The sequence below is a fragment of the Mauremys reevesii genome, linkage group 15, assembly GCF_016161935.1.
Source record: "Mauremys reevesii isolate NIE-2019 linkage group 15, ASM1616193v1, whole genome shotgun sequence".
NCBI classification, from domain to species: domain Eukaryota; kingdom Metazoa; phylum Chordata; order Testudines; family Geoemydidae; genus Mauremys; species Mauremys reevesii.
The window spans coordinates 23,266,308-23,293,844 of record NC_052637.1 but is presented as its reverse complement, the minus strand read 5'-3'; the positions used below and the strand labels follow the sequence as shown (position 1 = coordinate 23,293,844).

At 48.6% G+C, this 27,537-nt stretch overlaps 1 protein-coding gene across 2 annotated transcripts; it reads right to left on the bottom strand.

Moving 5' to 3' along the window:
- Nucleotides 1-3,638: 3,638 nt before the first annotated feature.
- On the bottom strand, nt 3,639-27,209 carry LOC120382830 (TBC1 domain family member 24-like). Of its 2 annotated transcripts, XM_039500245.1 has the most exons (8): nt 27,022-27,209; nt 20,969-22,004; nt 19,064-19,222; nt 10,593-10,656; nt 9,386-9,481; nt 7,189-7,471; nt 5,705-5,811; nt 3,639-4,048 (listed from the first exon to the last, which is right to left on the bottom strand). In XM_039500245.1, the coding sequence occupies exons 1-8, from the start codon at nt 27,158-27,160 to the stop codon at nt 3,926-3,928; spliced, it is 2,007 nt and encodes a 668-aa protein (XP_039356179.1). In that variant the 5' UTR covers nt 27,161-27,209; the 3' UTR covers nt 3,639-3,925. The 2 variants fall into 2 exon arrangements, with proteins under 2 accessions (XP_039356179.1, XP_039356180.1); XM_039500246.1 differs by having other exon boundaries at nt 3,936-5,811.
- Between the last annotated feature and the right edge of the window lie 328 nt (nt 27,210-27,537).

The window sequence follows — 27,537 nt, the reverse complement described above, 5'->3', positions numbered from 1 at the left end:
TATTTGTATTGTGGAAACACACTGAGGCCTCCACCAGGGATGGGATCCTATTGCGCTAGGCACTGTACAGACATAACAAAAAGACTGCCCCAGACCCAAATTGCTTACAATCTAAGTAAAAGACAAGAGGCTACAGCTGGCTGTAACAAGCAGATGTCGGAAGCACAAAATAACAGTGAGAGAATTATGATCAGTATGATAAACAGGGATCACAGATATGTACCTCCCTCAGATATGGATAATAAACATGTCCTGCTGTACGTGTGGAAGGGTACCATTTAAAAAGCAAATCAGTGTAGTGTAAATACCTTCGCACTAATGAATCTCATCAATACAGCATTATTGTTGAACTTTTACAGGCATAAAAGTCAGGAAATGCAAAGTTGTTGTTCCCACAGAGACACTTATTTTCTCACCTGTGCATACAGCATTTTGCATTATGCGGTGGGCTGTCAGATTCATGACCTGACTTAAATGTATAAAGTGACTGAGTTGCAGTTGCAATGGGAATTCTCAATTTGTGTTTAAATTCCCAACCTGAATGTCAATTAATGTCAAAGTTTGCCTGAATTTTCTTGTTTATTTTAATTATAAAAATAAATTTAAAGTATATAAAGAAAATGGAAAAGAGCCTTCTTGCTCAAACTGCCTTTGCAATAAACAGGTGCAGAACTCCCAATTCATCACATGTATATATCTGGGGTGCCGCTCATTCATATGTTTAAATGTTGGGGCATTGAAATGTACAAGGGAATATGTGCATATTTCCAGAGCTCTCCATCAGTATATATAATAATGGAACATTAAAATAAATTGATTAGGCTAAATTCATCCCTGATGTAAATCCATGGTATTCTTTGGAGTTACACTGTAGTGAATTTGGCCTATTATACATGTTTGAAATCCTGTTAGATAAAAATAGGTAACCTAAGATGTGTCCACCCTAACGTAGAAGGAACAACTCAGCTGAGTTCAGTCTCCAATGACCCTTTTAATTCTAGGCTTCTCTGTTAAGGCTGTCAGTAAGGGGATTACAGAATGACAGTTGTGCTGGTAGTATATTTGTGATGTGATTATCTGTCCCCTGGAGAATGAAGCGAGATCCACTATCTCATTTCACATAGGTCACCAAGAAGCAGCAAAGTTCTGGCTCTGCTGACCTGAGCTGTAGTCAAGTAACAGCACAACAGAGATGAAGGATAATCGAGTGGTTAGGGCACTAGCCTAGAACTTGAGAGCGTTGATTTCAATTCCCTGCTGTGCCACATACTTCCAGTGTGACCTTGGGCAAGTGCCTTAGCCTCTCTGTTCTTCATCTGTACAATGGGGATAATAGCACTGCCCTATCTCCCAGAGTTGTAGTGTGGATAAATACATTAAAAGACTGTGAAGTGCTCAGATACTATAGTAATGGGGGAGGCCATATAAGTACCTTAGGTAGATGAAAGATCTCTTTATATCCCATTACCAAGCCTTTGAGCCACCCAGCCCTCACTGCTTTATGATCTTTTTCCTTTCATTGTTTTGAATTTTATACAGCAAGAGAATAAAAGTGCAAAGAAGAAAGTAAAATAATAAACACATTATAAAAGTGACAAAGACCACGCTGCAGATCATGGGAATTGAATGTAATAATCACTCTGATAATTTATTGTGATTTACAGGTGAAATCAGCAGACAGCTTGGGTATGTGGCACATACAGCAGCACAAAGGTTGACCGGCTTTGCTGTTGCATCAAAGACAGATAATGCGGCTCAAGTTTCAAGTGTTTTAGTACTTTGGATGAGACCCAGTTCCCCTTTACAATCAAATACTCTAAATCTTGATCCAGGCAATACACAAAGGCATTGCAAAGATGGACAGCTAAGTAAGAATTTTGAGCTTGGTGCGGGGGGTCAGGATTTCCACAGAGGCAGCAAACTCAGTCCCTGGGAAAGACTGGAGTCTGATGGGAAACCTGATGGGAGACAGGCTGGTCCGGTATGGGGCCTTGGAAAGAGGGAAATACTGGGAAAATCTTAGCAGAACTCAAATGTAAAAAAGTTTCTCAGCCAGAGGCAAGGCATGAAGTAACACCACTGATCTTTATGCCTCACTTTTATAACTGTCAGATCTCATGAGATGACAAAATAGGAAGCTTGTAGGGGAAAGGTGAGCCATAAGAACATAAGAACAGCCATACTGGGTCAGACAAAAGGTCCATCCAGCCCAGTATTCTGTCTACCGACAGTGACCAATGCCAGGTATCCCAGAGGGAGTGAACCTAACAGGTAATGATCAAGTGATCTCTCTCCTGCCATCCATCTCCATGCTCTGGAAAACAGAGGCTAGGGACACCATTCCTTACCCATCCTGGCTAATAGCCATTAATGGACTTAACCTCCATAGATTTATCTAGTTCTCTTTTAAACCCTGTTATAGTCCTAGCCTTCACAACCTCCTCGGGCAAGGAGTTCCACGGGTTGACTGTGCGCTGTGTGAAGAACTTCCTTTTATTTGTTTTAAACTTGCTGCCCATTAATTTCATTTGGTGGCCCCTAGTTCTTGTTTTATGGGAACAAGTAAATAACTTTTCCTTATTCACTTTCTCCACACCACTCATGATTGTATATACCTCTATCATATCCCCCCTTAGTCTCCTCTTTTCCAAGCTGAAGAGTCATAGCCTCTTTAATCTTTCCTCATATGGGACCCATTCCAAACCCCTAATAATTTTAGTTGCCCTTCTCTGAACCTTTTATAGTGCCAGTATATCTTTTTTGAGATGAGGACACCACATCTTTATGTAGTATTCAAGATGTGGGCATATCATGGATTTATATAAAGGCAATAAGATATTCTCCATCTTATTCTCTATTCCTTTTTGAATGATTCCTAACATCCTGTTTGCTTTTTTGACTGTCGCTATACACTACATGGACATCTTCAGAGAACTATCCACAATGACTCCAAGATCTCTTTCCTGATTAGTTGTAGCTAAATTAGCCTCCATCATATTGTATGTATAGTTGGGGTTATTTTTTCCAATGTGCATTACTTTACATTTATCCACATTAAATTTCATTTGCCATTATGTTGCCCAGTCACCTAGTTTTGTGAGATCTTTTTTAATATCTTCACAGTCTGCTTTGGTCTTAGCTATCTTGAGCAGTTTAGTATCATCTGCAAACTTTGCCAACTCACTGTTTACCCCTTTCTCCAGATCATTTATGAATCAGTTGAATAGGATTGGTCCTAGGACTGACCCTTGGGGAACACCACTAGTTACCCCTCTCCATTCTGAGAATTTACCATTTATTCCTACCCTTTGTTCCCTGTCTTTTAACCAGTTCTCAATCTATGAAAGTATCTTCCATCTTATCCCATGACAACTTAATTTATGTATGAGCCTTTGGTGAAGGACCTTGTCAAAGGCTTTCTGGAAATCTAAGTACACTATGTCCACTGGATCCCCCTTTTCCACATTTGTTGACCCCTTCAAAGAACTCTAATAGATTAGTAAGACATGATTTCCCTTTACAGAAACCATGTTGACTTTTGCCCAACAATTTATGTTCTTCTATATGTCTGACAATTTTATTCTTTACTATTGTTTCAACTAATTTGCCTGGTACTGACGTTAGACTTACCAGTCTGTAATTGCCGGGATCACCTCTAGAGCCCTTTTTAAATATTGGCGTTACATTAGCTATCTTCCAGTCTTTGAAATATGAGATGGCATCTGCAAAAGGACCTGCTCAGAACATCTACACACATTGCTTCGTCTGAAACACTGAGGCCCTGAGTCTATTTTGTTCCTCCAGTTTAAAATCTGTCACGTTCAATGGAGTTATACTAGCATAAAATTGATGAGAAGGAGTGGAGATTCAAGCCCCATCATATCTTTTATCTTACAAGATGCATTCCAAAGAATAGAGGTAATTGCTAATTATTCACATGGCTGCATAGCTGACTAGTGTGTGAGTTTGATATTGTTCCCTCTTCTTGTCTCATAGCATTTCTGGGACTGCTTCCCTTGGAGGTGTTGATTACTTCTGCTCTGAATAGCTGGAGAAAATGAACACAAGAAAAATCAGACTGTAAATGGAAAATGTTTTTGGGCTTTGAATATGTTTTCCTTCTGCAAGATAAATGGTTTACATGTAGGTTCCAAAACCCATTAAGTGTATTTATCCTACCTGTCAGCATGTATATGTTAATATTTCATCTTTCCTAATGATGGGTCTACTATTATCCTGATGTTGATAACTATGAGATGTTAGATTAGACTGTTAGATGTGTTAACTATTTAGATTCTTGCAACTACCATGCTAAGCCTGAATACACATTTTCATGTGAATATAAACATCACAATGAGGGGGGTTTACAATAAGATATGATGCTGGTCAGCCTTTGATGGCAATAAATGACATAACTGTGGATTTGCATATTTTTAGATGAATTTAGTGCTGTGATTGACAGTCCTGGGAATTGAAACCCTCTCTTTATCCACAAAACAAGTGCAGTGGCAGGGTGCTTTCTTGGACTGGCCCAAGAAATGACATGTTGCAGCTCTGATCCTGAAAGCCATACCTCGTGGAGTAAGAAGGTAATTCTGTTCCTATGACAAACCTTGTACTGAAGTGTCGTGATATTATGGAAAATGTTGAGTGGTCTGAAGCCTGTAGAGATGGTAGGCAAAAATATTCCCTCTAGGGAACCTCCTGATCCCTACAGTTCTCTGACCTTTTCATACCAAAGGCCCACTGTGATCTGCTGTTGTCCTGCATTATCTGTCCATTCAAGAAGCAGATCACCTGCCTGCATTCATGTGTAGTGCAAATGCACAACTACGAAGTTATACTTACTCAGGCTGAAGTGGCGCCTAGTGGGTATTTGAGGACACCTGCAATTTATCCTGATGGGTTTCATTTTAAGAGATGATACAGAAAATTAACGGGCATAGCTCTGATGGTAACTATCTGGCAACTTCCATTGCTAACAATGGTAGCTGTACATGAAAGCTGCTTGTATTGTGTTATATGAGGACTAACAGGTGTCACTTCTAATAGTGACTGTTGATCCTCAAAGATGATATAGGTTCCACTCATGGTTATAAGAACTATTTTGGGCTTGGAACCAGGATGGAGATCTTGTAAATTACAGGTCAATCTTCCCTGCAAGATTCATAGCCCAGTGCTGGATATCATGAGTCTGTGGTATTTCTACTTCAAAGTGAAGCCAAGAACATAGAGAGGTAGGAAAACTGGTAGAATCCAGCCTGTTCCCTCCCCAAAAATTAACTCAGCTTTTTCAAACCTCAGAAAGTTTGGGGTTTGGTTTGATTTGATTTTTGTGTGAAGGTTCTGAACCTTTGTTATTAATGATTATTAAACATTTATAGTATGGCTGTGCCCATAATATAACGTTGCCCTGTGGCACTTTGTTTTCCTCATCCATGGCCATCACAGTACAGTATGACAGAGAGGGAAGATATGGAGAATGGCTAACAGCAGTGAGGTTCAGAGCTGCAAGAGAAATCCATGCGTGGACTCCCTCCATTAGAGTCAGGCATCTGTGTGTCATCTGATAGCAACTGGCTCATCACCAGCCATGGTATCCTGTGTAGTGTAGAGGAATCTCTCATTCCTTAATATGGTGCAGGGAGCGGCAATTTCACAGTGATTAGGCATTTTGAAAGCCCCAGGCTTCCAGGAGCTGCACCTGGAAGTTCTCTTGACAGAGAGGAGGGTTGTCAAATGTCTCGCAGTGCTCCGTTCTCCCATAGTAGAGATCAGCATCAATGTACAGAGCTTGGCCTCCACCACCACCTGCAAAACAAGGTCAGAGACTTGGCAGGAGGCAGGCAAGGGTTTTCAAACTGGGGGGCACCCCCGCCCCAGTTTGAAAACCTCTGTGCTAAATAGAAGGCAGAAATCTGGGGGACACACGTGACTCTGCCTGGCCTCCACCCCCACCCCTCAAGTCACCTCTACCATTTAAGTCTCAGCTGCTACAGCTTTATTTCTCTTTGACCATTCTGTACAGCTGGAGATGGGAGAGACCTTGGTCTGATGTGGTTAGGGTGACCAGACATCCCAATTTTAGGGGCTTGTCTTATATAGGCAACAATCCCTCCTCCCCACCCAAAAAGTGTCCTGATTTTTCACACTTGCTATCTGGTCACCTTTTATATGGTCCACTGCCTTTTATGCTAAACTGGAAGTCGTCTCTCTCTCATACAGTAGCTTCTGTAAGAGTTACCTCACGGGGAAGCTAACAGTACAGGCAGTACTAGGGATTGCCTGAGTAGCCCAGTCTAAATTATTAAACTGGGTGGAAACTTGGCAAAACATAATCTTGAATTCACAGACACCAAACTTGGCCTCGGTTTCATTCCTGCATCTGATTGCAAGGGCAATGAAACATTAATGCTTCTTAAATTGGAGGGCATGCTGCATGCAGCATTACTTTTGGTGCCCAACATGCTGTAAGGTACAGGCTAGTCTGCCTGTGTACCACTGCCCCCTGGTGGCTGGCCTTCATAGCATAAATGGCTTACTGCTGCTAACAGCTAATGGAGATTCTTCTGTAGCTGAAGTGATAGATGCCTGTCTTATGGAGACAGCAAGCCTTATGCATCCTTGGTGTAAGTTTGCTGAAGTCATGTGGAGTTGCATAAGGCACAAGAGTCCTGGGTTTAATCCCCAATGCTGTAAGTGTATGATGCAGCTAATGGCTGTGTGGCGCAGTCAGGAATCGTTACAAAGTCACTGATGGAATTTTTACATTCACATCTTCCTGCTGTGTTACGTACAAAATACAAAGGGCTAACCTGCAGCTGGCACTTGTGTGGGGTGTTCCAGACCGTACGTTCACACACAAGTACCAGACACCGCTGCAGTCCCTGTGCTTCCCCAAGTGCAGCCACTGCTCCATAGTAGCAGCCATGAGGGTGCAATCATGCAAAGAAGGAGGGATCTACTCTGCCCCATGCCACATCAGCCAGTAGTGCTAGCCAGCCATGGAGAGATCAGGCTGCAGCATCCTAAGAATGTACCTTCCCGCTGTGCTCTCAGGAGCAAAGTGGCGCAGCTCCGTCCTGTCCCTTCTGAGGGCTGTGTGTAAATTACAGTCAGGCTCACAGTGCTGTGGGGCAGTGGTCTCTCTTGGGAGTGTGCGTGGGTGTGTAATGGTAGCATAGTTACCGATAACGATTCCTTCCCGAGTCCCTGACATGAACATGGAGGCTGTTTTCGAAGGCAGGAGGAAGTGTCTGATTGCCAGGTATGGGGAGAGGTGAGCTTTCACCCTCTGCAACATGGGCACAGTCAGATGGTTGGAACTGGCTAAGTGGCCACTGGGAGGAGATGTGCTGAGGACAGGGGAGGCGGGAGAAGGAAGGCGCTGGCGTGGGGAGCGCGGCACTGCTTTGGTCAGCTCTGGTTTCTTGATGAACACCCACTCGTATCTCTCCGTTTCAGGGCGTACCTTTAAAACAAAGGCAACACATGGGCAGCTTAGCCTTCCAAATCCTTCTGCTATGGATGATGTCCTGTGGGGTGGTTTGGTTGGCTGCTCATGTGGATATTAGAGGTAGGTCCATCAGCGGTGGCTGGTCATTAGGACTTACTAGTGCTAAACTCCACCAATAATGTCACTACAGTGTAGAGTAGTTGTGGTACCACTGGGGGGATCTCCTGGTTGGGCTGGAAAGACTCCAGCTCTGGGGGGAAGTGGGGCAGCTAATATTTCATGAATACTACATGGTTTTGTCTGATTGTTCTATGGGGTCTTAATGGCCGAATATGAGGTTAATTCAAGAGGAGGCTGACTGCACATAGGCAGGAAAGTGTACTGTGACTTCAGATAGCCACTCATTTGCCAACACTTCAGGGATGATGCAAAAGCCATTCCCACTGGTGGTCTTCCTCCCATCCCCTGCTGAGCTCACCAGATCAGTTTGTCAAGGGGACGGGAGTCCGAGTCTGGGAAATTGAGATAAAGGACTTCTGGCTGGATTAAAAGACTCTCTCTAGGGAGGGGAGGCAGTTGCTGGTGAAAAGCTGTTCTCACACACACAGACCCCCCCAGTGGAGAGCTGAAGAAGCAGTGGTGGTGTTTGTTCTCTGGGGGCCCCCAGCAAAGCTCTGTTCTGGGACTGGGAGCAATTGGGGGGCCGGGAGAGACCCAGGGAAGCAGTGGGTCAGTCCCTCCAGAGCTGGTCCTGTCCCCCACCTTCCCCTGCCTGTGCTCAGCTCCTGCTCCCAGCTGGGGGCTCTGCTGTCCTGGCAGTCCAGTTACTCAGCTGTGGCTCTGCCCTGGGCTCCCAGCAGCTGGCTTTACTGCAGCATTCCTGCGCAGACCCACATCTGAGTCTCCTCCCTGATCCCCTCTGCCCGGCCAGGGGAGGGAAAAGAGCCAGAGCCGCCAGCAAGGGCCTTCTGCTTGGCTCACTGGGCATCAGCTGTTCCTTCCTGTTCCCTACTGGGGGCGCCACTGTAAAGACAGTCCTGCTACCTGGCTCTGGCTGGCTCGGGGCTCCTGGCAGCTCCGGCTCTTGCACTCCCTGGCTGCCAGGTGGCTCCTTTCACTCCCAGCTACAGGGTGTCCTCCAGGGTGGGGGCTCAGAGGCAGATCAGCCTGGGAACCCTGCAGAAGCGCAGGTGCTGGAGCCACCTTGAGCCTTGGGTGGAGCTACAGCTGTGTAGTGGGGCCACCCTTACAGCTGAGCCCCCAGCGGGAGCAGGAAGGAGTAGTGGACACCTGGCAGGCCAAATGGAAAGCCAGCATGGGCCAGTCTGAGCTTCAGGGTCCCCCGCTGCCTCGGAGCCCTCTGTGGTTGCATGGTTTGCAGTGGCCTAGCACTGCCACTGTGAAGATGCTAGACTGTCCTCGGCTCCCATCACAGGGGGCTGGGCTCCGGGAAGATAGACATGCCTGCAGATCTTTTGTGCTTTGATGGTCCCTTTTCTCTCGTTATGTTTTATTCCTACTGTTAAGATTAAACCGGCCAGTGTTTTAAGAGACCAGAGAGGGGTCAGAGGTGCTGCTAACATGGTAACTATGACACAGTACCACTGAGGGGGTTCTGGTTTGGCAGGAGCCTGCTGCAGTTCCAACAGGCTACAGTGCACCTTACACTGCAGGGTTTATTGCACCGAGAAGCATGGACTAGAGGGATACTGGAATGGAGGAGATACTGAGCTGGATGGATCTGACCTGACAGGGATTTCTGTGTTCCCCTGCATTCTCTTCTATCAGGCCTGAGGAGCACTGGTGAATTGTCTCTAGTACCTGCCTGCTGTGCTATCTGAATTCTACAAGGGGTAACAAAAACCTCAAGCAACCTTTAAAATATACAAACCAGAAACAAGATACAGCAGGAAACAGAGTCAGACTTACGCTGAAAACAAAGCATTCCCCTGTTCCAAAGAAGCTGGACGCTCCCCCACTCTTTTTCCTTTCATTCCAGTCAGAAGAGAGGAACGCACCACACACCTTGAAGGAGAGAGTAAGAAGGACAGTTTGGAGTTCATGACTCAGTCCAGCAGGAAAAGCATTACGAAGAGTGAATCCTGAAAACGACAGGCTAGCGAGCAGCGGTGAGGGTGGGGGTGGCAAAAGTAGATTTACACACACATTCCTTTGAGTACCTTGATGTGGGCCCCATGTGGGAATTGCGAGAGCAGCAGATCAGAGCTGAGGTCCCCTGTGTGGCTCTGAGGGCAGCATTTTCCCCTAAAGTGCAGTTCTACACAGAAAGGAAACTAAGACTATGTCTACACTGCGCGCCTTACAACGGCACGGCTGTACCGCTGCAGCCACGTTGTTGTAAGGTGCGCCGTGTGGCTGCTCTTTATCGCCGTGAGAACTCTCTCCTGGCGAGAAAATAAAACCACCCCCAACGAGGGGCAGTAACTTTTTTGATGGGAGTGCAGCTCCCGCCAACAAAGTGCTGTCCACACCGGTGCTTTTCATTGCTAACATTTTTGTTGTTTGGAGTGGGGGGTTCACACCCATGAGTGATAAAAGTTTTAGTGACAAAAGTGCCAGTGTAGACAAAGCTTAAGTAAAAATGGTCCCTTCTCACTCACCTGATCTGCCCCATATGTGGATCCAGGGCCACTACTTTAGTTTTAGTGACTAATATAAATTTTAAATCTTATTAGCCCTGCAGGGCCAGCCCAGCTGTAGGAGAGGGGGATGGAATCTCTTCCTCCTTGTACACCTTCAGTGGGGTGGGTTACAAAGTTCCAATCCGTACTGTTGGTGCAAACCCACAGAAGGCAATGGGGCAGCCCAGTTATTCCAGTACTGTATAACTATCCGGATTCCCGAATAAGTGTGAACACAAGAACGGCCATACTGGGTCAGACCAAAGGCCCACCTAGCCCAGCATCCTGTCTTCCGACAGTGGCCAATGCCAGGTGCCCCAGAGGGAGTGAACTGAACAGGTAATCATCAAGTGATCCATCCCCTGTCACCCATTCCTAGCCTCTGTTTACCAAAGCTGGTGCAGCATATGTCTGCCCTCCTATGCATTTCTCCCCAGATCAGTCAGAAGCTGGGACACACTCACAGCGCTCTCCAGTATTTGGGAAATACTTACTTCCCCCTGGGTCGTTTTTATGAGCAGTACTGTTGGTTCGTAACCTTCACAGCATGAGTAAAACCTGCAGATGACAACAAAGAAAGTGGATCGGTTTGAGTTTGAAACTGATGAGAGAGAGACGTGCTTTGGCAGCTTACCCTAGGGTTATTGGGTAGTGAGCCCGGCAGGTTGGCACATTCCTCGTCACTGGCCTTTGCAAAGCGGGATAGAAATATATTAATGCACCCAGCACATGGTTGTGGCCTAACATTTCCTCCTAAGTGCTTCTTTGCCTGACTCCTTCAGGTATTAGAACATGATTGTGACAGGGTCACTCCTGGCCTCGTAAAAAACACGGCTGGGTCCCAGATCAGGTGCAAAAGACAAAAGGATTTTACCTGGCTGTCACTCCCTTCAGGCAGGGCCCCACCTGCAGCTGTCTTACCCAGCAGCAACAGACTGGTCACTGGTAGTGAATCCCAGACAACAGCATTGCATCAGGCCTACCTGCCCTCCAGGAGGCAGCCGTCTCTAGTCAATTCCTGGCTCTCAGCTCCACTTCTCTCACAGGGTACATCTGCATTTGAGCTGGGAAGTGATGCCCTGGGTAGGTACGTGGGCGGCTAGCCCAAGCTGCCACCCATACTGCTGTGGACACACTGCTATTCTTAGGTGTGGGTACATCTGTGGGAGCTGGGAATCACACTCACAGAGAGAGAGCTGGAGGTCTGCTCCCCCACCCAGACAACCCCCAAATGGGCTCTCCTCTTTTAGCCCCTCCCTTGCCACTGTAGTGGGACAGGGCTTCTTGTTAACCCTTTCCAGGCTGGCATGGGGTTTGTACACCGCATCACAACGTGCTTTCCCCTTGGTGGGCGATTTGCAGAATCACTGCTGTAGCGGTACATGCAATTGCTCAAACAGGTTAATATTCATTAACTGGTTAATGGAACAGACAAGCAAGGCAGAGGTTGAGGCAACGTCCTGTGCAGAGATTCAGGGACAGGCTGAACGACTCCATTACTAGTCCTGCACATTGCAGGCCGCAGACAAGCCAATCTAATCCCCACGGCCTGTTGTGTCCCTTCCCTTTGATTACTTATTTTTATCTCCATTTTACCACATTTCCTACCAATCTGTCTCTTGACTTTTCTCATGCTGCTCTGGTCTCATCTGTTTCCTTGTTTTGGCTATTTTATCCATGATCCATTTGTGCCTTTTTAAATCATTGCAAAGAATCTTGGCTCCTGAATATAATAAAATAAAGACCCATGTGAGGGGTGGAAGGGTCTCTTCTGGCCTCCAGATCTGAATCTGTGAAATTCCCTGTGGTTCCAAGTTTAAAGGGAAGAACAAAGACCCTGTTGTGATGGGAGCTGGTTGAGATCCACCTTGTGTCTCTGAAAAAGAGCAGTAAATATGCAGCAATTTCCCAGACAGCAGCTGCTCAGAAGGGGTGTGACACTAGAGATGGCATCACTAGGGGCAGACAGTCCCACCTGTGTCACTGAGGCTCAGGTTGGGAAGGTGAGACATAAAGGGCCAGATCCGCAAAGATATTTAGGCACTGAATTCCCCTTGATTTCAGTGAGAGTTAGGCATCTAAATACTTTCAAGGATCTGGGCCAGAGAGCTCACAGGTACAGATTAACACAGTTACCGTAGCTGTGTAACTGGTGTCACCAGGTCCACCACGGTGGAGTAGAGGGTGAGTGACTGAGAGAGCTACAGCAGAATGGAGACGGTTAGCAAAGGCTGTGGCATCTCCTGGGTCACTTCATTCTGCCGTGGTGCCACACCATAGAGAGAAGATGCCTCATTCCTGTGCCAGTAATGCCATCTGTATCTCTGCATGATGATATAATTCTGATGATTACATCTCCTGCTGTAGGACATCAGCTGGTCCCAGGAAGGATTCAGGGGGGATTTCCTGCTCCTGCACTATCGGCCAGGTGTGTCATAGGGTTTTTCACCTTCTTCTCAAGTATCAGCTATTGGCCATTGCTGGAGGCAGTGTGTTGGATGAGGTGATACAGGAAGTCATCTGTCCCCAGATGTCTAACTGCAGAGATTCCTGATCATTGACACAGGATTAAACTGATCCCTGGGGTTAGGGGTCAGAGGGAATTTCCCGTTAGGGCAGATTGGCAGGACCATGGAGCTGGGAGAGTTCACCTTCTTGTAGAGACAGAGTCCCTTGTTAGCTCCTTGCCACAGGGGTGTTAGGTATCAGTGGCCCGCTGCCATTCTGCATTTGTTGGGCAGGGCTCCCTAGAGAGCCGCCATCTCTGTCACATTCACAGGGGCTCACAGAGATGGGGTACAGACCCTGCAGGGGAGTTAAAAAGTCCCTTGTCATTCTACTGTCTGGCCCCTTGATGTGGCAGCAAATTGGATGTGATGTGTCCAGCCCCTCCCCAAAATGCTCTGGGTCCCAGCAGTTTGCTCACTTTCCCAGAGCAGCGTCGATTATGGTGGCTGTCAGCCTGCAGTTTCCCGCCATTTGGTTTCCCTTCCCCAGTAACCAGATTTCCCTTCCGAGCCATGTCTGATGCCCTCTCCTCCTCCCTCGCCCCCCGGCTGCCTGTCCTGCTTATGCTGTAGGAAAATAGGAGAGCATTTTATCCTGCACAGCTGCCTGGAGGTGAAGGCTCCTCCCTCTGCAGTGGGGTGGTCAGCAAGAGGGAGCTCGGTCTGTATGTAGAATTGCACCTTTCACCTCAAAGCATTTTACACCCATTCATTGTCACCCCCATTTCTCAGCTGGGGAAACAGCCACAGACTGGTTAAGGTCACAAATGGATAGCATCAGAGCCAGGAACAGAGTCCTGGCTTTGGAAGCCCTCACCACAGCATGTAGCTGGCGGAGCAAGGTTTCAGTTCAGGAGAGGAGAATAGGAGAGCCTCTTTGCCGGGAGAGAGAGACAGAGAGGGTATGGCTACCCTGCAGGTGTGGCCACTTACTAATTGCAGCGCTGGTGGAGGCTTTCCAGCGCTGCAAATCGCCAGTGTAGCCATACCCAGAGAAGTAAAGCAGCCAGAGGAGGAAGGGAGAGAGCAGCAAGGAAGGAGGGGGCTGCAGAGTACTTATGCAAGCCTCTAGAGCAGGAGCCATTTTCATGCACTGCAAGATAAGGTAGCAAGAACCTCTGGTCCTGGAATTGCTGGGCCCAGCACACATGGTGGCACTTTAGATCCGTAAGAGTTACTGATGACCAGGGCTGCACTGATGGATACAGACTTTGAATTGATGTGTTCTCGCTCCTTCTGTACAGCGTGATTCCAGACGAGTTGCCCCTCCTACTTTCTCTAAGGCCACGCCCCCATTCTTAGACAGTCTTTCCTTGCATTTTTCCCATCACTTCCTCTCTGTGGGTTGCAGCTTGTGTAATTCCCTGTCTGGCTTTTACAGGGTTTTCCATTGCTATCCTGGAGGTGGTGGTGGTATATTGTGGGGGATCAGGCACCCTTGCTTTACACTACTAGCATTTACAACCCAAGGGTTTTACTCATCCTCGACAGAACCCATGTGATTAACTTGTAGGGAAGCACTTGGCCCAGGATCTCTTTGGTTAGGGGTTCAGAGAACATGTTTCAAATACAGCAAGCCACAGCAACCTGTACAAGGTTGAGGAGAACAATAGCTGCTCTATTGTTATGTTAAACAGCCTGCCTGTGCAAACTCATAAAGGGGGAGTGGCAGAAGCAGTTCATCATTTAGCTCCAGCAACTTGTGTGTTGGTCTAGTAACGGAGGAAGTAGCCATATTATGGATATGCTAAAGCCATAAGTTTTGCTCAGCAAAGCAGGTAATTGTTCAGCTAAATCCAGACATAAAATCTCACCAAGCATCCTAACCTCGATTCCCAGGCTTAGAATGAAAAGACTCGACTGGGTGGTGTGGTTGCAGTGCAAGCTTTGTTTTAACCTGGATGTTTTTCTTAAATCTTATGAGCCTGAGATTCTGCAGTGCTTGTGCCCCTTGAGCACCTGTTGGGCCAGATTCTGCAGTGTCTTCTGAGAGGCTCAATGGAGGCTCAGGTCAGGAGGCTTTAGGCCACCTTGGGACTGTTGGGATTCCAGCACAGCCCTCAGTGTAAGTCAGAGCGGCTGCACTGCAGCACAGGATCTCTATAGCATGAAGCACTACATGAGAGGATCCACAGGTCTGTCTGGAACCTCAGGCCTGCTGGTTCCTGCCGTGTGCATGCTGCCACCCAACAGCTCTGGCAAAGTGGAGAATGGCAAGGTTCAAGCACCACTGGATGTCCTCTCCAAGCAGGTCCTGACTGATGAAGTTGAACGCATTCCCTGATTGGCCCAAGTGCACTATTTAAGGCCTAGGGAAAACACCTGGAGGCTGTCTGTCTGTGACGGATCCAGGGCTTGCTGCTGAAAACAGATTCTGTTATGCAGTCCAGATACCTTGCCTGGTTCCTGCCCCTGCCCCGATACCTGGCCTCACTCCTGCTCCCCTGCTTCACTCTTGGTGCCTCGCCCTGCCTCGATTCCACTAATGCTACTTCATCTGACTTGCTTGGCCTTGACCTGATGCAGCTTGTGGACCTCAACTCTGACCTGATCCTAGAGCATGACACTGGTACGGATTGCTGCATCTGGCCTTGACCCTCTAGACTGACCTTGGACCATGTTATCAAGTCCCCTCCAACCCAGGCTCTGGCCTTGACCTGCGCCCCCATATCTGGGGTCCTGACACCACATATACTTCCCTTGTATGCCCCCAGCATGCTCTCTGTGCTGGGATTAGCGAGGGTGGGTGGCAAAGGACCAATTATGTTGGCCCCAGGGCCGGCTCTAGGCACCAGCAAACCAAGCATGTGCTTGGGGCGGCATTCTGGCCATCCCTTTTTTTTTTTTTTTTTGCTTCGGGCAGCAAAAGCCTAGAGCCAGCCCTGGCAGCAGCAGCGCCTCATGCACGGGGGGTGCCCTGGGGCCACTGTGGTTCGCGCTGCAGGGGAGCAGCGCCTGCACCTTGTGGCTGGACCGGGCAGGCTCTGAATGGGGAACACTTGGGCTGGGGGCCACATGAAGCCGCCTGCAGGTGCTGCAGGGTGGCCGCTCCCCAGCGCTGCAGCCGGGGCTGAGCGAAGCGGCCCGAGCCGCCCAGGGACTGCAGCAGGGCAGCCAGAAGCAGCAGCAGCTGCGGGGCCATAGAGGGCGGGGCGCTGCTGTGCAAGGCCCACGTCCCGCTCTCTGGGGCTCCGCTCCCTCTGGGGCTACCCTGCCCTGGATCATCAGCCCCCTGCCAGGGCGGTCCCCCGGCTCTGCCCTCCCAGGTCCCGGATGGTCCTGGAGGTGGGATCCCTGGCTGGAGGTACCCTGGACTGAGCCATGGCCTGGGAGCCCGCCTTCTTACCCCGACCCTGCCAGCACCGGACCGGCTGGAGGCAAAGGGGGAGCAAGCGGAGTCAGCACTGTTCGGGGGAGAGCCCAGGGCTGGGAGGCAGCCAAAAATTTTTTTGCTTGGGGTGGCCCTGCACTGCTCCTGCATCCACTGAAGTCTTCCCCAGCCCCTTGCGTCTTATTTGCAGCCTGGGAACAGGAACCGGAGTGGGAGTCAGAACCAACCCATTGCCATCATTTAGGGCTCATTTAGGAGCACAGTATCAGCTCCATGTCTATATGCTGACACAGAGAGCCTCCCCTCCCTTTTGATTTGGCTGACTGATCTAAACACTAAAGGAGCAGCGAGCGCGCCGTAGAACATGTTAATTCCATTTAAGCAGGGTTTTGGTGGAGAGCATAAAAATAGCACCTGCTGGAAAGGGAGGGATATAAAATCAGGGCCTGACTCTGATTTTAGAGCCATTCTGCTCTGGTGTAACCCCATTTGATCCAGTTTATCCCATGGTAACCAAGATCAGAATAAAAGACCGGATCCTGCTGAGATCAGTGGCCAAACTCTCCAATGCCAGAGGGCCACAGTCTGCTTTTTGTCTAAGCTGTGAAACCTGCATAAATAAATGATTTCGCAATCACCCCTCGCTACATGCAGTTAAGAAGAAGCATGGCCTTTTTGTAGCAAACACTTACGGGAAAGGAAAGAGGAGTACAGAGGAGCAGTACATGCCTTAAGATACTAGAGGAACCTTGTCAAGGTTGCTAAATATACAATATATTCTACTTTAGCTGTCCTGTGTTGAGAAGCAAGTGTGGCCTGATTGTCCTAAGATGAGACAAGGGTTGCTAATGAAAGTGGCATCTCAGTTTTAGCTGAAGCAAATGCTCCAACATGAGTGTTGGCCCATCTCATGTAATTATTCTTTGGTTTCTTTTATCCAAAGAAGTCTTTAAATGCCCTTTTATCCAATGCCTCCCACCACCTTCCCACCCCCCAAAAAACAACAAAAAACCAAAACCCAAGTCCAGAAGCCCAGCACTTGTGAGCAGCCCGGGCTGGAATCCCAAATGTCGTGCCGGAGCCCAGCACTCAGGACTTGGGTTTGATGGGGTCCTCAATGAGGGAGCCCCACAATCTGCTGCAAAACTGGCTCTGAATGCTGTGATCTGGGAAGCGGTGGAAGGTATCCTGAGATGCCCAGCCATACTGCAGTGTGCTGCAATTGACGCTGTGTAGATGCATGGGGTGGGTGTTTCAAAAGCATTCCACACTGTCCTGACTCCAAGTCAATGGGAGTACTGACGTCAGGAGAGTTAGGTCAGCATTGAATGCTTTTGAAAATCTCACCCATGGCTTCAAATGCAATGTGGGGTGCACCGGTGCAGGCCCTAATACAATGTGACCTCACACACTCATAGTTGGTTTAGCTAAGTCAGTGTTGGCTCTCCTGGGGCAACTCTTGTGTCTACACAAGCCCCAGAGTGGAGCGGAGGGGGGATCATAGGGTTAGAAGGGACCATAAGGGTCATCTAGTCTAAGATTATTCTAAGGAAAAAGATTATTTTTGGAAGGGGGGAAGTAACTGAAGATCTTTGGAGGAAGAGGGACTGGAAGATGTGGGAGGATATAAAATCATGAGAAAGAAAGGAAGAAAGACTAGGTTAAATGAAGTCAACTTTGTTTGCAAGCACTCAGTGATGACAGGATCAGTTTAATTCCCGTTCCTATCTAGCACTTGTAGTGCAGCTACTGCTACTAGCCGGTCCCTTTGGCAATCTCAGTCTGGGCTTGGCTGCCCCAGTGTTTTACATTCTCTTCTGCCCCAGAGAAAGCGCCTCTGGGAACCAGGAACACATAGGAACTGCCTTTTATTATGAAGCATTGTGGGGACAGGAGCTGTGCCCTGTCTGGGAGCTGACATTCCAGTGCTGCTCCCTGCCATGCACTGAAGGCTGCTGCCTTCGCATCCTGTGCTACAGGCGCCCTCTCTTGTTCTTAGGACACGCTGCAGCTGCACAGGCCAAGGAGAGGGAAAACAAGTTCTGAGGCCTGGCAGAGAAATATGAGCAGGAGCCAAGAGGGGATGATCTATGCCTGGGCACCGGCTGTCACTGAAGTGAAAGGAGGGGTTGGAAATCCTCATTCACAGGCCCATTACAATTGATGGGAAGAGTCCCAGGGGCTCCACTACCTGTTGGATCGGGGCTGGGAAGCCCAAGTAATGCTCAAATATTTGCTAATTTTCAAACTAGAGAGGTGATGGTGAAGTTCACCAATTGCCATTTGCTCTGTGCTGCTTCCATAAGTTGGATCAGAGAGCAGGTGCAATGTCTGACTGCCTGTCTGTCTGTCCAGGCATTTACACTCTGCTCATCACCGTGGTCACTGCATGTCTGGTTCTCTAATACTGCCAGCTAAGGAGGGCTCAGCAGAAGCCACCGCCACATGAAGCAAACAGCAGTTTGGAGTATGAGACTTTACTTCCTCCACTGGAAGGATGGAGGGGGCAGAACACAGACCAGGGATTGCCGTGCCCAGTACATGCTTGCTCAGGGGAGGAGGAGCAGGACAGGCTTGTTCCCAAGGTTCATACTTAACAAACTCCAAGGCAAAGGGAGCTTTTATTCCTTATACATGGACTCACAGCTCCAGACACATCCCCTATTAACATGCCTCAACCTTGACCTAGAGGGACCATCTCTAGAGAGAGAGAACTGAGTTCAGTCTTCATGACCCATTCAGTCCTTGGCCTCTCCCCAGCAAGGATGACAGTTATGGTGGTTTTGTGCTGTGGACACCTGTCCCCAAGGGATTGGACTGAGACCCACCAAACTCACTGCATGTCAGGTAAAACAGCCATCGAACGGAATATGTGGGTTTAAGATTTAGAAAGGAGTGACTCTACAGAAACCTGTGTCAAGCTATCTATGCCATAGGCCTCAGGGAAGTTCATCCAACAGACCATCTGTCTTAGGAACCTGCTCAGATATTATTTCCTTTCCTTGGCTAAACATATTCCTCCACTGGTGTAAATCAGTGTAGTGCCATTGACATTGATGGGGCTATGCCTATTTACATCACCTGAGGATCTGGTCCATTATCTCAAATTTTGCAGTTGTCCCTGTACCTTTGCAGGCTGTATCCGTTTTCTGAGGTGGAGAATAACAGGACAGGTGGGAATAAGGAGAATCGCTCGGGAATCCAGGACCACATGATGCGCATCTCCTGAGCAGTCACGATGGCAGAGCTGAAATTCAGCATGTCTACTGCCAGGTGGAACAGCTGCCTGTGGGAGGGAGGAAAGATGTCAGAGGTGTAGAGCTACCTTCACTTTCAGTAGTTCAAGACCATGATGTGTCTAAAAAATGGCAGACACAGGCACTTATTAAGTTATAACCTAGTCCCCAGTGCTTCAGCTTGTCTTGTGTCGTTTAGATTGGAAATTCCCTGTTATTAATAAATTAATATTACAATAGCTGCTGGAAGCCCCAATCTTGAGCCTCGTTGTGCTAGGTCCTGCAAAGGGGCCGAGGCCATCTCACCATCTATGTTTGTCCAGCACCTACCACAATGGGGTCCTGATCCTGACTGGAGCCCTTGCGTGCTGCTGCAATCTTAATGATTAACAGTAATCAACCAAAATGCTCATCCGTGTAGCAGCAGATGATTGTGCGTGGGGGCTGAGGACAGCATTGGCAGACCTCTGTGGGGTTCCAAGCCAGGCAGAAGGGATGGCTAGGGTCACCAGATGTCCCAATTTTATATGGACAGTCCTGATATTTGGGGCTTTGCTTTACATAGGTGCCTATTACCCCCCATCCCCGTCCCGATTTTTCACACTTGCTGTCTGATCACCCTTGGGATGTCACTGGCTGGTTGGTTATAAGATGCATCAGCTGGTCTGTGTGGGTCAACAGCTGGAATAGCAGAGTGCTGCAGGTCAGGCTGAGAAGCACTGGCAGAGCTGTGTGTGTTTGTCATATACAGTACTAGGCACCAATGTCCTTAGCCCTTCGCTGATATTACTACAGTGCACTCTGGTTAAATAGGAGACCCTTTCACAGGAAATGTACTTGATTGGGGACATCTCCCAGGCATGCTCATAGTTTGAGGGGGGTGGAACAGAGGGGGCATTGCCCCCCCCAAACCGCAAGCCTTGGGCAGGTGTGGAATTTGCCCCCTGATCACCACGTGTGGCCCTGTTGGCCTGACTGAAGCTGCTCCCCCCAAAATAGATGTCAAACTACACCCATGCTCCCAGGGAACTTATTTAAGTGCCATTTTACTTAATAGCCATAACTGCTTCTTGACGGGCATGATGATTCTGTTTAATAGGGACGTTGATTTTGTGGTGCTTAGTTACTTTGGGAGTTTCAGATTCATTGTGGTGCTCTGTGTTTGCTTCCCTAAGAACCATTCTCAGTCTCTCCATAGCTGTGTAACGTCACAGGGCGTGTGACTTGCCTCACAACTGCCTGTTCCTGTCTGCTTCCATGCCAACCACACCCACTGGGCTGCCCCTTGCAGCTGTCCCAGGCAAGCTTAGTTTCTTTCCCAGTGCAGATGGCACTTCTTTCTGACTCCATGCTCCAACCCTCCATCATGGCAGGCTCTGCAAGTCCCCAAACACCAGCATCACTGTTAAAAATGTAGTTTCTGCTCATCAGGTATTCTAGTTGACAAGGCCAGCCAATGTGTGTGTGTGTGTGTGTGTGTAGGGGGGGTCCCAATTCAGCAATTTCTCCTTTATTTAATTTCTTTCCTTTCATCAAAAAAAGAAGGGAACCAGCGAGTACTGCTGTTTTCTTAGTGCCACTCGTCCCTCATGCAGTTAGTTACTCCAGGGACAATTTGTCTCTGAGGCAGCTGCACAGATTGCATTGGAGAGAGGAATTAATTTGGCCCGATTTATATAATTTCTGTTCATTCCCATTCTCTCTCAAGCATTTGTAAGGCCATCTCTCCCCAGGTGGAGTTTGTAGTAGCAGTGGGGAAGATCACGTGGCTACGCTGGTGAATGAATCAGTCTTACCTGCGCTGCACCACAGTTACACCTTTCTCCGCCAGCGCTTTCCTGTTGGCCATCTGAAGAAGCCAGATTTCCTTGCGGGAGAACAGCCGAATACCAAAGGCTCTCTCTAGGAGCTTGTCAACCGTCAGGTGCTCCCTAATGTTCTGCACGAAAGCCTTCAGATCTCCCTTGACATTGGCCACTTCCAGTTCTCCGGAGGTCACTGAAAGCCTGTGTTGCCTCAGCAAGGCCAGAGCGATCCGGTAGAGGACTTTCTGTCCCTCCAGCAGGTACACATCAAGTACGCGGATAGCGTAATCAAATGGAAGGTCACCAAAGATCCACCCCAACCATTCAGAATAGACCTCAAAGACATTCTCAGAGGTGCTGGCTATTAATCTGTGGGCTGCTGGGCAGTGCTTGTTGGCCAGATCCCCAAAAGTCATACGGGAGGCCTGGTGGGCCAGGAAGGACTGGTCTATGTAGCTGGTATGGGAGTCATTACAAGCGATGAGGCGAGAGACATTCTCAAAGCACTGAGCTTCATCTTCACTGTAATGCAGCAGCAGAGCCACGACAGCGGGGAGGATTGGGCTGTAGGTGATGTCGGGGAAGAGGTTGCCAAGGCAGATGAGTATTTTCTTCACAGCAGTTACACCTTCCATAGTCAGGCAGTAAGTGGGCATCCCGCACCCGCCAAGGAATTCAGGCAAGGGGTGGGAGCTCACACTCTGCTTTCCAAACAGCCTGCTTGCGACATCCCTGTAAACCAGAGCATCGGGGGTCACAAGCCGGCATGGGATGTGCTGGATGATCTGCTGGTAAGCCCGAGCTCTGAGTGCATGGTTGGTAGCCCAATGGCCTTCTCTTGCCAGCTTTTTCAGCTCTTTGCTGGTTTGGGTGAGACTCTGACTCTGAGCGCTTGGCTGCTGATCCAACTCGGGCATCTTATCCCAATCCACAAACTGTCCACAGCCCATGCAAGAGGATGCATCGATGTCCCAAGTCTCAGCCTCAGAGATGATCAGCACTGGGACTTGAGGAGAATCAGCTGGCCCTATAGAACAAAGACAAGGCAGATAAGGTAATATCTGTTATTGGACCAACTTCTGTTGGTGAAAGAGACAAGCTTTCGTGCTTACACAGAGCTCTTCCACAGAACAGACACTTTATTCAACACGATTCACCACCATCTGCCAGAGTGCTTAATTCTGTCTGGCAGCTGTGGCTAAGGCTTGAGTCAACCTATTTGTATTTAAATAGCAAGAACATGTCCCTGCCCAAAACAGGAAGTTCTTATATTGGGGTTGGAGAACTAGAGCAGTTCTCATCATCTTCACCTTTTCACAGGTGCTCTTTTACTGAACCGCCTGAACCAACATAATTGATTAATATCCCACTGAAATAATGGCCTCTTCCTGAATAAACATGATACAGAAAGAACCTGTACCTGGCGCTGGGGGTACCTGATGCCTTTTTAGCAGCATGCCAGGTGTGTTCTACCCAGGGCTGGCTCTACATATTCGGCCGCCCCAAGCATTCATGCGCGGGAGACGCCCCGGAGCCCCGGGAGCAGCGGACCTCCCGCTGGCTTGACTGGTGAGGGTCCGCTAGTCGCGGGGCTCGGCTGGACCTCCCGCAGCTGACCTCCCGCAGGTCAGGCTGGACCTCCCGCAGTCCTGGTCCAGCAGCTCCGGTTGAGCTGCCGCAGTCATGCCTGCGGGAGGTCCAGCCGAGCCGCGCGACCAGCCAACCGTCCGCAGTCATGCCTGCGGCAGGTCCGGTCGTCCCGGGGCTCCGCTGGACCTCCCGCAGACATGACTGCGGCAGGTCCGCCGGCCCAATCTGCCGTCCCTGACGACAACTGCCGCCCCACGCGCGTGCTTGTCGCGCTGGGGTCTGGAGCCGGCCCTGGTACTTCTACCTAGATGTACCTGGCACCTTTAGCAGCATGGCAGGTACATTAAAAACTTAATTTTAAAAAAAGTTAATATTTTAAGTCTCAGACTCTGACTTTGAGGCAATTAACGATTTATGTCACTCAGGGGTAAATCAAACTTGGTGTATATATGGGATGGACTGGCTGGGCCATAGAACAGGACAATATGCTACAAGTTCAGACCACAGTGGATATACCTCATGCCTGTTGCAGATTCTGTACCACTCAGAGACACTTACAGCTTCCTCTCCCCACTCTCCTTTTCATGTGTCTGGTGAACGGCTGTATTTTTATCTGGTGGGGAATTCTAAAGAATTGTGCCTTGTCGGGCAAAAATGCACTACCAGACAGTTCAGGATGCTTTGAGCTTCTCAAGCAGACTGGACCAGTCCATCCCTTGCTTATGTTACCAGAGATGGATTGAATTAAGGCCACGTGGCTTCTGGATCCAAATAGCAATGCTGCTGACGTAAAGCCAGGCAATAGCAGAGGAGTGCAAACAATAGGCTGTACAGCTGGCTCAAACCAGGCAGGTGACCCCTTCAGAGTTAGGGGCCTGGCTGGTGGCCCCCAAAGAGTGTCTGTTCTTGAATAATGCTTGAGTAAGTGTGGAAGAAATGTTAATCCTTGTCCTTCTGCAATCTGTCTCTCACCCCACACTCTCCTTCCTGCCTTTTTAGCAGGACTTGCTCAGTTCTACAGAGCAGCGGTGGAGAGCAGGATTCTGGGAGTCAGCATACAGCTTTGCTGGAGAGACGGGGTGGCAGAGAGGACCCTACCTATCCACCATCTATTCCCCCCCTGTGCTGTGGCATCAGGGCATTGGCAACCGGAGCCACTGCAATCCTGAGACTGTTGTGGCAGCTGCTGAAGTCGCTGAGGTGTCGCTCATGTTTTGGGAGAGGATTCTGTCCCACCCCATAGCACTTGGCTTCTCTTCCCAGCTCGGGTCTGTGTAATCAGGCTCTGAGCTGGGGGCAGGATTCACCACCAAAGGTGCATGCTTTGGTCTCTGTGCTCCCATCGGATCTCTGGAAAGAGCCTGCTCTGGAGCAGTAGGAGCATTGCACCACAATCAAATATAACAGGCAGCAGGTGCCTCTTGCCAGGGACCCTTTTAGCAGCCAGGAGGCAGGTTACTGGGCCCCGTTGATTCCCCAACAATGGCAGCTCAATCATATGCTCTAGTTTTCATTCGGCTTGTTATTCTTTATTGTTGACTGAGCGTTGTCAGTGAGCCCGGTGCCATGCGGGGTCACGTACGCCCCTCCGCCAGCATCAATGGAGCTGAGTGAAACCCACCAAAAACCTGCTAGGGGCCAAACTCTATCACCTGCCCCCCCTCCCCCTAAATCCTGCAGAAGCCCCTGAAAAGTGTCCTCCTGCCTTGTAGGCACCCTGACACCTTGCTACGAATCTCTGAATTATTGGCACCTAGAAGTCACTGTGTCCTACTCTGAGGCTGGAAACTCCTGCCAATCTGCCCCCTGCTTCCAGGCACTTCAGGAGAGAATATGCAGGGGCAGGGGCTGCTGGAAAAGGAGCCCTTCTCTGCCCCTATTCAGGTGTGTCGTTGTTTGGTTCATTGTTAACCGCTTACGCACAGCAGGCAGCATTTTGTAAACCTGGTGTCTGTTCATGAGTCTTTTTTTTTTTTTACACTGGAGCCAGCCTGAGCCTCACTTTGAACAGATCACCAAGATCTGGGGGAAAACTCCTTGTTTCCTCCCTCCCAGCTACAGGTCTCAAATCCACATGGGTCTAGCTTTGCACTGGAGTCTTTGTATTAGCCAAAAGAGGGGAAAAGGCAGGGAACTCTCTCTGGATCGCTCATCTCAGGCGATCCCCGTGTGTTTGTTATTTCAGCAAGTTTATACGGTGTCTATCTGTTTCTCCTAGGTCTGAGACTGGCCAAACTCGAGCACCTTGGAGAAGAACCTTGTGAAGTATTTCCCCTAGAGCTATAAAGAGAGCTCAACTACGGCCTCTTTACGATGGGATGTTAATGGGCTCCAGGTGGATGAGTTTCGCTAGACATGTATCAATTGCAAGGATATAGCTGATTAGCAGAACAAATTAATTCTCTACTTACAGTGGCTGGGCCCAGCCTTGGCAGGGAAGAGTCTTTGGAATGGAATATACTGCATTCACCAAGTGTGTTCGGGATGCGCTGCTTTCAGACTGTGTATGTGTATAGCTAGTGTACAAGGCTACAGCCTCCCACTCCAGTCCAAATTGTACCCGCTGTAGGTATTGCTGCTGTACTGATCAATCTCCCATGTAAACAGCCGCTCGGACGGAATGGAGTGTGTGTGTAAAAGAAAGACAGCGGGTTCATAGGTTCAGTGTGTGGGAGAAACACCTATTCTGAAGCAGAGACAAAAATGGAAAAGTCTGATTTTAAAAAAGTCGCTCCAGAGGAAACTCTGCCCTGGCCAATCCACCTGAAGAATTAGCTGGCTTGCTGCCCTCATGAGTAGTCAGCTATTTCCTTATTAATCTTACATGTGTAGCTTGTGAATAATATACCAGCCCAACGGCAGCGTTTGCGTTTCATAATGCACAAAAATGGTGACACTTGGTACAGACACACACATGCAGGGGGAACAGCTGTCCCCAAGTAACAAGTCTCCCAGTGCATTCTGGGGATGGGTTTTTCTGTAGGCATTATATGCATGACTGCTTTGCTCTGATATTGCAGTGTATAGCAAATTTTGCTATAATCCTGATTCCTACTCAAAAGCAGGCACTGGTTGTTTGTGTGGATGATAGATGTCCAAATGTTTATCTTTCAGGACATCTACAGTAGCACAAGCCAGTATGTAACCAGCATACATGGAGTAATGGCTCCCAGTGAAAATGGGACCCAATCTATGATATAATCTGAATTCAGTGTCCTTACAACAGAGAGAGTATAACCGAAGGCAGGCAGTAATTTTAGGAGCAGGATATATTCAGCTCATAAGTTTTATTTTGCTCCAATATATCTACATTCAGGGACAAACTAATGCCAGGAAGCTCCAGAGGGACTTTCATGAGACCAGACCCTTCTGGATCACCAGTACTTCCCGGTTCTCAGATGGGCAGGAAAATAGATGAATATTTCAGCCCTAGTCATTGGCCAGAAACCCTGACGTGCAGTGACAAGAGGAAGTGGAAATTTTGAGACCACTAACCAGGCTGCAGTGGGTACAGCATGGGCAGCTGTAGTGAAAGCTTCCCCATCTTATTTCACCCCGTCGTTCCCGGCAATATGCCCCATCCCAGACCTGGGGCAAGGGAGAGTTCAGTCTCCATGGTCTGCTCAACCCTTGGCATCCTTGGGGGCAGTGAGAGCAGATTGTGATAGGCTGTTGTGTTGATTTTGATTAGACGGAGGCCCACCAACTCATTTCACACACATCACTGAGCAGCTGTCAGATGATAGTCAGATTTCTGTCTCTATCAGTATAGACCCAAGCCAGGGACCTAGAGGTGCAAAGCCCCGTCTCCCGTTAGCAACTCCTTGAGCCATCCAGTCCCTTGGTTCTCATTTGGGTCAGACTAGTTCACCCATACCTGTTATAAAAGATCTCTGCTTGATTTTAGCCTCTTAGCCGTGAAGCACATCCTTCAAAGCACCAGCATGTCTCTACAAAGCCAGCATTGCAGCGAAACATGGCAGAGCACTAGAGCGGGGTTAGCCGGGCCCAACAGACCTCACACATAATGCAGCACTCGCATGGTTAAAAGAGATCAAATGCATCCTTTTTGTACCAGTTCTCTACCAGCTGCTGCATTTGTCTGTCCAGAACAGGGGTCGGCAACCTTTCAGAAGTGCTGTGCCAAGTCTTCATTTATTCACTCTAATTTAAGGTTTCGCGTGCCAGTAAATACATTTAAACCTTTTTAGAAGGTCTCTTTCTAGAAGTGTATAATATATAACTAAACTATGGTTGTATGTAAAGTAAATAAGGTGTCAGAATGTTTAAGAAGCTTCATTTAAAATTAAATTAAAATGCAGAGCCCCCTGGACAGGACTCGGGCAGTGAGAGTGCCACTGAAAATCAGCTCGCGTGCTGCCTTCGGCACCCGTGCCATAGGTTGCCTACCCCTGGTCTAGAAGGACGCTGCTCCCTCTCAGGAGTGGCCTTACCTTGTGCGGCTTCCACATCACCTCCACCTGAGCTCATCAGGGCCGAGTAGGACCTGTTCCTCTTTCCCAGCTGATCCAAAGGGAAATCTTCTGCAGCACCCCTCGGGGAGCCAGGGAGGCCCAGCCCAACCTGTAACATCTCTCCGGGATTATGTGTGAAATTATAACTCACCTAGCAAGCAGTTTCCGCTGGCTTGGCTCCCACACTGAATTTATTGCATCTGAGTCCTCGTAGGGTTAGCGCCCCCCCCCAACACTTATTTGATGTAAACAATGCAAGGGGTGGAGCTGTTAAAAAGCTCCACCAGCCCCTTCCTAGTCCAGACCTCCTGTCTAGTGACAGGATGGGAGGTAAATAAGCAACAGGGAGAGATAGCGATCGAAACAGCAACAGGATCATTAAACCCAATCATTTTTTCCCCAAGGGTAAACTTTATTTTCTTGTTCTTCAATTTATTCCTTACTTCAGTGTCACAAGAAAATTAAAGCTGTGTGCCAAACAGAGACACGGTGGCG